This window comes from Egretta garzetta, unplaced genomic scaffold, assembly GCF_000687185.1.
Source record: "Egretta garzetta isolate BGI_Z169 unplaced genomic scaffold, ASM68718v1 scaffold58, whole genome shotgun sequence".
Lineage (NCBI taxonomy): Eukaryota > Metazoa > Chordata > Aves > Pelecaniformes > Ardeidae > Egretta > Egretta garzetta.
In genome coordinates this window covers 291,943-300,549 of record NW_009260613.1, presented here as the reverse complement: position 1 = coordinate 300,549, position 8,607 = coordinate 291,943, and the positions used below count along the sequence as shown (strand labels likewise).

General features: G+C 50.7%; 1 protein-coding gene across 1 annotated transcript in view; it reads right to left on the bottom strand.

Moving 5' to 3' along the window:
* Positions 1–7,068, bottom strand: part of AMOTL1 (angiomotin like 1) — a 91,969-nt gene extending 84,901 nt beyond the window's left edge. Inside the window, exons 1-2 of the mRNA XM_035900446.1 lie at positions 6,984–7,068; positions 4,414–4,464 (exon numbers count right to left, since the gene is read on the bottom strand). Of these exons, the coding sequence (XP_035756339.1) occupies positions 4,414–4,464; positions 6,984–7,068 (136 nt within the window). The remainder of the gene's footprint in view (positions 1–4,413; positions 4,465–6,983) is intronic.
* Positions 7,069–8,607: the final 1,539 nt, after the last annotated feature.

Here is an 8,607-nt window from a genome sequence, read left to right as displayed (position 1 = left end):
TTCCCTTCCCAAGCCAGAGGTTGTAGCTGCATCATCAGGTTTGAGAGCCCTTCACAGACCTTTTTTCCATGATGTTTTGTAATGACTTTTTGAGCCCATTCATACTTTTGGCACCCTGGACATCCTGTGGCAGTGAGCTGCACAGTGTAATTGTGTGCTGTGTGAAGACATACTTCCTCTGGGTTGTTTTAAGCCTTTCCTTATTTCACAGAATCACAGACTGGTTGAGGTTGGAAGGGGCCTCTGGAGGTCCAAGCCCCCTGTTCAAGCAGAGCCACCCAGAGCCGGTTGCCCAGGACCACGTCCAGATGGCCTTTGAGTATCTCCAAGGATGGAGACTCCACCACCTCTCTGGACAATCTATGCCAGCACTCAGTGACCCTCACTGTAGAAAAAGTGTTTCCTGTCCAGAGGGAACCTCCCATGTTCCAGTTTGCGCCCACTGCCTCTGGTCCTGTCCCTGGGCACCACTGCAAAGAGCCCAGCTCTGTCCTCTTGGCACCCTCCTTTCAGGTATTTATATAAATCGATGAGATGCCCCAGAGCCTTCTCCTCTCCGAGCTGATGAGACCCAGCTCTTTCAAGTCTTTCGTGACAGGAGAGATGCTCCAGTCCCTTCATCATCCGTGTGGCCCTTTGTCGGACTCTCTCTAGTATGTCCATGTATCTCTCTTGCGCTTATTTGCTTCTGTGCCATTCATAATTCTTGTACTTCTACCATCTCCTCCTAGTAGCATCTCTTTTCCACATCATCAAGTTGTAGTTTACTAGAAGCTGCTCTGTCCCTCAGTCACCTTTGCCTGCCTCGCCTGGTACTTCTCCAGGGAACCTCAATGAGCTCACTGCTCAAGGTACAGGCGAGCCATGCACTGACTGACACAGCTGCAGAGAGGTTTCCAAAGGCTGGGCATGGCAAGCAGAGCACCAGTCTTTAAGATGAGGAGAGAAAGAAGACTTAGGAAGTGATTTCCCAGTCATTGTTAATTCTGTCCTTGGAAGCACCAGAACGATGAAAGGCTTTGCAAACATGTAGAAAAGGAGGATATGAGTAATAGCCAGCACAGATTCAGCAAGAACAGAGCTGGTCAGGCTCATCTGATCTTCTGTGATGAAGTAATAAACCTTGTAGATGAGGGGGGGGAGGTGCAGATGCCGAGTGTGCTGGTGTATAAGTAAGGCCTGTGATACTGTGTCATCTGGTATCACTATAAGCAAGGGAAGGACAGCCAGACTAGGAGAAAGTACGAATAGATGGCTGCATGACTGGTCAAAAACCTTCTTGGAGTTCAGTTACTCATGGCATGAGGCGACGCAAAAAAGCCTCTCGTAAATCTGGTACTGATCAGCATTTCCACGAATGACTCAAAATCCAAGCACAGCTTTCTATGTTTGCGGTTGGCAGCCAGCTGGGACAAGCTGCCAAGAAAGCTGGGCGCAGGACTAGAGGTCAAGGCAGATGTGGTGAGCAGGAAAAAAAGGATGTGATCCAGTGATCCATCGTTGGGATCCTCCTCCAGCCCCCGTACAGAGGACAAGAAACTCTCAATCTGACCCATGGAAGGGCTTTTCCCTGCTTACGCCTGTCTTCAGCAGCACAATGTGTAATTGGCTTGAATTACAGAAATTTAATTAGACACCCAGAAAACTCTTCCAAGTGCAGTGAAGCACCAGGGTGGATTGCCTGGGAAGGCTGTTAGGACAGGTTGGTCCTCCACGTAGGGTGATGGGTGAACGGGAGGCACCAGTCCTGCCTCCAGGCAGAAGAGAGGTGTAGCTGGCCTCTTGAAGTCCTGCTCGGACCTGCTTTTCTGTGATTTTTATGCTGCTGACGCTTTGTTACAATATCAATGCTCTGTTTCAGGGTGTTGTTATTACAGCACTGCTTTATTCTCTGCTCCTCTGCTAATAACTCCTGCTGTTCAGCTGGCTGGTTTGACCAAGGCTGAGTATTTTTGACCTGGTATTCTCAGGCACAATTTCTTCAACACAGCATAAATCTGAGCTGCTACTGGGGTGATCTTGTCCGCTCCCCCCCCAACATGTGCTTGCTCTTACCCCCTCGCTTGCCTGGCACTGCAGACCACGCAGCTGTGCGTGACTCAGGTCAGGAGACTGATCCAGCTGAAAACTCAGCAGCCGGGAGGGAGGCGAGAGGAGAGATCGGTTTTCCATTACTTGTTCTGCTATCTCACATCCTTTGTCTGTCTTGTCTACCTTGGATGGAGCAATCACAGCCTGTGCTGTGTTTGGAAAGCAGAGTGGAAATGTAAGGTGATACAAGCACTGGTTTGAATAATCTTTTCCAGACTGAGGGATGTCTAATACTGCTGTGCATAGGAAAATGGTGTCCAAACGGCTCCTGCTGCCCCTCGGCTGGGAGCGGGGCTGTGCAGAAGCCCTGGGAGGTGCCAACCACCACCTCAGGAGGCAATGGATCACACTGGATGGCACGGACTATTTCCCCACTGACATGAGGAGGACGCCAGGAAGCCGGTTGTCCCATGCTACAGCCCTGATCCCTGCTCCTCCAGGGTCCTGCCCCTTGACCAGGGGTCACCACAAGCCTCATTTTGCACATCCAGAACATCTGTCTAGCTGCTAATGCATTTCTTTGCTACTCAGCTAAACCCAACCAATTCTTGTTATTTGGGAGAGCGAGCTTGTTCTTCGTCACTGAATATGTTTGCTAAGAGTTGGAGGGTTTGCCAAGGTGAGGAGAAATGGGCATGTGTCGCTGAGGGAAGGCACTGCTTAAGGGATAAGACAAGGAAGATCAAGAAGAAAAGGAGCTGGTGGAAGCTGTGTCATAAAAAGCGCATTTTAAAGTTACTTGACTTGTTTTAACAGCAGTCGGGTAATGAATGAGGCAGCCAAGGGAAGGCTTTTTTCCTGTTCCCTGTTAGACACTCCTCTGGCTGAACGCATGTCAGAGCAGTCTCCATCCTGACACCAAGTGGAGAGAGCTCAAAAGGACTCCTTCAAAATACTGTTAAGTGTATGAGACTGCCAGTGAGGACAGCTGCCGGCCTAGCCACCCCTTCAAGCGCCAGCGAGGCATCATACGGTTTATAGGCATTTTTGTATTTGTAGGAATTTTTTCAAGATCCTGGCTCTTAGCAGCAGAGGTTTACAGCAGAGATAGTTACACATGTGGGTTTTACCCTCCTACCGCAAGTTCCCACCAGCGTTGCATGTGGTGAGCAAGCCCAGTGCATGCATGCAGAGCATCCTTACTGGGAACAAGGTGGGTTTGCAGAGCAGCGGGGAAGTCACAGAACCACAGACTGGCTGAGGTTGGCAGGGACCTCCAGAGGTCCTCTGGTCCAACCCCTCTGCTCAAGCAGGGCCACCTAGAGCTTTTTTTGAATATCTCCAAGGATAGAGAATTTGTTGCCCTGGAAGTGGAGGGTGCCTTTTCCTTGGGAGGAAGGGCTGGTGCTCAGTCGTGTAAGGCAATGGGCATTTCAGCGTGCAGGGATGGTCCCACCATGTTGCTGAAGAGCAAGGAAAGGTGCACAGACCTGAGCCCAGCACCTCTCCCAACACATCTAATTCGCACTTTCCCACATGCTCCATCTCCAGCCTTTCCCCATTTTCTAAGGAAGGGTTGAGGGCTTGATTTCCCCCTCTCCTGCTTGTCAGACCTCCTGCAGAAGCTTCCCAGCATGCAGCTCAGGTCCTCACCCCCGCATTACCCTGAGCACCCCTCATTTCTCCTGAGCAACACATCTTTTTTGACCTTGGCCCTGGGATTAAGGGGAGATCACTGCCAGATAGGGATCCCCCATGGATTCAGACCCTGAAGCCTTCAGCTTCCCATGACCATTTGAGGTGGTTTTCTCCCTGGGTGTCTTACTGTTCATTCTCAATTTACACGCCTCAACTTCTGCCTCCCGGGGGAAAAAAAAAAACCTTATTGAGTTGCAAGGCACCAGAATCATAGAATCATAGAATCATAGAATGTTTTGGGTTGGAAGGGACCTTTAGAGATCATCTAGCCCAACCCCCTGCAGTGAGCAGGGGCACCTTTAGCTAGATCAGGTTGCTCAGAGCCCCATCCAACATGGTCTTGAAAGTCACAGAAACTCCAGTGCCAGCTGTGGGCCAAACCTCAAACCCCCAGCCAAGAAGCAGCAGCATCCAAGAGCGCTCTGCACCAGAAAAGTGACAGCTTCTATCCCAGGGAAAAAAAATCCACATCAGTTTAACACAGAAACATACCAAACATGTCTAGCATCGAGCTTTCCCATCCCCCGGAGGGATGGCATTCAAAAGCAACACAGAAAGGAGGCACTAGTGATGATGAATTTATGCAGTGGAAAGCATTCAGCAGCTGCCCTGTCTTTTAAGCCATCTCCTAATTACTCCACATAGGAAAAAAGGAAGAGGAAAATGTATCACGCATGGACTTACCCAGCTGATCCAAAGCAAAGAGGGCTGGGGCACCTTCGGAGAGCTCATTGTCTGGGGGAAGAAGAACAAATGCTTGGAAAGGTCAGCTGGAGGGGAGGTGTGGAGAGCTGGGGCGACAACACTGTTTTAATCACACTGCAGATAAGCCCCTGCTCAGCTAGCTTCCCGTTCACCCCTGTGTGTTTCTTTTAATCCAGCTGTGATTCAAAAACCTTGGAGTCAGCTCAAGACAGAAACATGCCAAGGATGAACCCTTATCTCCCTCCAGCATTGCCAAAGAGCAAGAGCTCTGCTGCCCTGTCTTTGCCCAGGCTGGGAGCCCCTGGCCGTGCTCCCCTTTTCTGCCATGCCACGGCTCTCCGCTGCCTCTCCCCACCTCACCCAGGTCTCAGGGCACGGCCGGGAGCATCCTGCCTGCAGCAAAGCTTTCCTGTGTGATACCGTCTCCTCCAGCATCGGCAGCTGGTGTAGGTTTAACCAGCAGGAGCAAGGAAAAGCTCTGGCTGGGATTTTTCAGAGGCTGAGCAAACCCTTGAGTCATCTGATAATAATATTGCTGTAACTCAGTGCCTGTGGCAGGTTAGACCGTGAGCTCTGGAAACTCCTGAGCCAGTGGCATCTCTCACCGAAAGCTCATGGGAGATTATTTTGGATCCCAAGCCCAATCTCACCACACACCCACGCATCCTCTCCTGCTCCCAGCTGTGGACCACAGAGCCCAGGGATCCCTCACTGCCAGAAGGGACCCGCAGCCACATAGGACCATGTGGCCAAGTGTTAAATGCCATTTGTGCCTTGGAGTTGGTGGGGATTTTTTTATTTTCAGACATTTATTTCAATGTCAAAATGCTGCTAAATTGCAGAAACTCAATGCAATTTAAAAAAAATAAAATAAATTTGCAGAGAGTGGTTTTTTTCCTGTTGGTTTTTGGGTTTTTTTTTCCTTTCAGGTTCATGACATTTGTTCAATGCATGGGTTAGACTAAAAAACTTTTTGGTCTGGCATCTATGGACTGCTCCTAGGGCGTTCAAGGAGGATGTTTAAGAAGGGCAGGTGCATGACACCATGTAGTAATCCATACCTGTGACATTTCTAAGAGATCTTGCTCCCCACTATAAAATGCTGTTATGTGCACCAGTTAGTTAGAAAAAGCTGTGAGCCACTAGTTCAGGATAGCAACAGGCTTCAACAAACCCAAAGGCCAATGTATATCCACATGTAACTGTCTTGGATTTTTATAAACTCCTGACGGCAGTGACTCTGCCCTCCTCTGCATTACAGGCCCAAGCACAGTGGGATTCCAAACCCAACAGCATAACCCAACCTATAAACAGTAACACAGACCGCGCACGTGGCAAAGATTTTAGAAAATTAACAGAAGCAGAGGTTGTCCTAATGGGCAAAAGGGATGGACTGTAGCAAGCACCCCTGTGCTGTCCCTTGGGGCCACCCTGGGCTGGGCACCTGCGGGAGCAGCAGGCGTGCAATGCCACCCAGTGGTGCTTGGCTGGGGAGACTGAACCCAGGGCTGCTGGGTTCAAAAGCATAAACCTCCTTATCTAATTCAGCTGTCATGGAAAAGGAGGCGATGCCACATCTCGGACTGTGCCCTTCCTCTTCCCCAGGCATCTGGGCTATCAGCGGGAAGCCGAGGGAAACAGATGGAGATAAGCGAAGCATTTTACCAAAGCAAAATGTTTCTGTTCCCAAGGTGCTGTCATCTGGAAGGCTGTGGGTTTATTTTGGTTTTAGTCTGGGGCACAGTGTGTCCCAGCCAAAGAAGGAGCTTTGCCCAAGGAGGGGCAGCTTGTGCTGGCTGGGGGGATGGGGACCTCCGGTGACGAAGATGAGCAGGGAGCACATGTGGCTGCTTCTGCCAATGTTCAAATGAGGATTAAAAAGCAAATTACAGCAGCTGGCTGGAAATTAGGTAGAGATGAATCGATAGAGGAAATAGTTCTGCTGGCTGTTTCCCATTGCATCTGCCCTGAGTGCTTTCCTGAGATTCGCGACTTCTGGACAGCGATGGACCCCAGCCTTGGGCTGGGAGGTCTTGTGTCATGCTAAGGTGGGCTGAAACCTTGAACGATCCCTCATGGGAAGCCCCAGCCTCAGCCCTCCTCTTGATGCTGGTACAGTGTGTCACTCTCAAGCCACCTGAAATCGTCCCACGCAAATATGATTGAAGAGGGAAGGGGGTACTTTGCTCACTCCTCCCCAGTCAGTGCCATCTGCAGAGTTCTGCTTGTGGAGAATGAAGATGGTCACATCTAGCACAAGTGGCATATGAACTTGCCAAAAGGTGGACATTGGGGTTTTTCTGGCAAAACGCAACTCCATAGAAGGAAGACAAGCCACAGATTAAGTGCCTGAGTCAGTGTGCCAGCTCCTGGCAAGCCACTGCAGTTTGGGTCAGACCTTTACCACTTTCATGCTGAGCACTGCCTTGCTCTGGACCTAGCCCAGCAAAACCCTTGGGACCACTGCAAGCGCAGTGAAGGGCAGTGGCACATCGGGCAGGCTCCCAGCACATTCACTGGGTAGATTAAAACTAGCAATCACGTCCTACCTCCTTTCACACTGGCAAAGGAATGGATCCCACTGTGAGACAACCAGTTGGTTTCATCCAGCTTCCAATTTTCACCAGGGTCCATCTCTGATCTGCAGCATCAAAGTTCTGCTTGCAAAGTCTCCTGCCGCTCTCTCTGGGGAATAACCAGAAGATACTCTGAGTGCCTGTCGTGGTCTGCACCATGGCCAGCTGCTGAGAAGCTTCCCTCAGCAGAGGAAAATGTCTTGTCAATATTTCAGGAAAAAAAAGAAAAGAAGAGGACTGTTGGACCGAGGAGCAGCTGACTCTGCCAAGCCTTGACTTATCACATCGACCAGTCTCCCTGCTGTGTCAAAGGGCCACCGATGCTTGGACCTCTTCCATTTTCTCTTGTCAGTCTGACCAATGCTGAGAAATTCCTAATCCCTCACAATATTTGCAGGTATGGGATTTTATTTCTGAGCAGAGCGATGTGACACAAGCGTGTCCATCGGGGATGAACGTCTTGGCTCTACATGCCCATTCTGACTGCACGCCGGGGTCCCGGCTGGTGAGGGGAGCAGGCAGGGGTGCTGGCCCTTGCTCCCGTGTCCCAGCCCCTCCATGGACAGGAATTACAGGCTGGGAGTTATCAGTTACGCATGACAAGCTGGTGCTACCACTGGCCACTTGGCTCTCGCAGCTGCCTCTGCTGTGGAGCGGTGGCTGTGAGTCACCAGAGAAGGATGGAGGTTATTGAGCAATTAAAACTGGAGCTCCTAACCTCCAAAACTCCCTTTCTGGTGTAGACACTGAATTGTTTTCCTGTCTATTGGCCATTCGGTCCTACCTACATGTTTGCTGCAGCTGGGAGTCCATGGGAATATTATGAAGGCATTTTCCCTCCCTGACCCTTTGGACCTGTGCATCTGTGGAGGAGTAAGCACACAGGGGCATTTCATCCATCCCTAAATTTCCAAGATTATGTGGATTTGTGAAGGAATAGAGTCCTTCCAGTGTTAACAGCTTCTAATTCATCAAGGAAGCACACACCAGTGTTGGGATGCAACAAAAAGCTACTGCAGAGCTTTTTTTGCCTCTGTGGGAAGATGCTGAAGAGGAAGTGACAAACAAGGACTTCTCCTAACGTTGTCTGAGCCAAACCTGGACCCCAAATGGCACTGATGGAGCTGGTTCCATGGCGAGGTGAGTCCTCCGGGACCCGCCACGCTGGAAGCTGTGCATCTCTACTCAGCCCCTGATTTTCATCATCATCATTTCTAGAAATTTGTTGTAATTTAGTGCTGCCAGGGCCCTGAATTCAGGGCACTCCTGAGAGGGATGGGAAGGTAGCAAGGGAGGGACACCATCACACCAGCACCTTAGGAAACCAGGCAAAGAAAGAGACAGATGGGCCCTGTACCCATGGGGAAGCGAAGCATGGCCGAGCCACACCATTGCATTTCCCAAGCACTGGTGCACCCCAGCCACCATCTCATCGGGGGAGATGCCAGACCTGGGACGTCTGTGGGAAGGGGCAGCAGCCCCACATTGGTGTATCACCCCGGAGGCTCCCGAGTCCCCGCTCCAGCGCGCTGCTGGGTCTCATCAGGGTGAATCATGGCTGTGCTGGGGCTTCCCTGGCTGGCCAGACCTGCGAGAG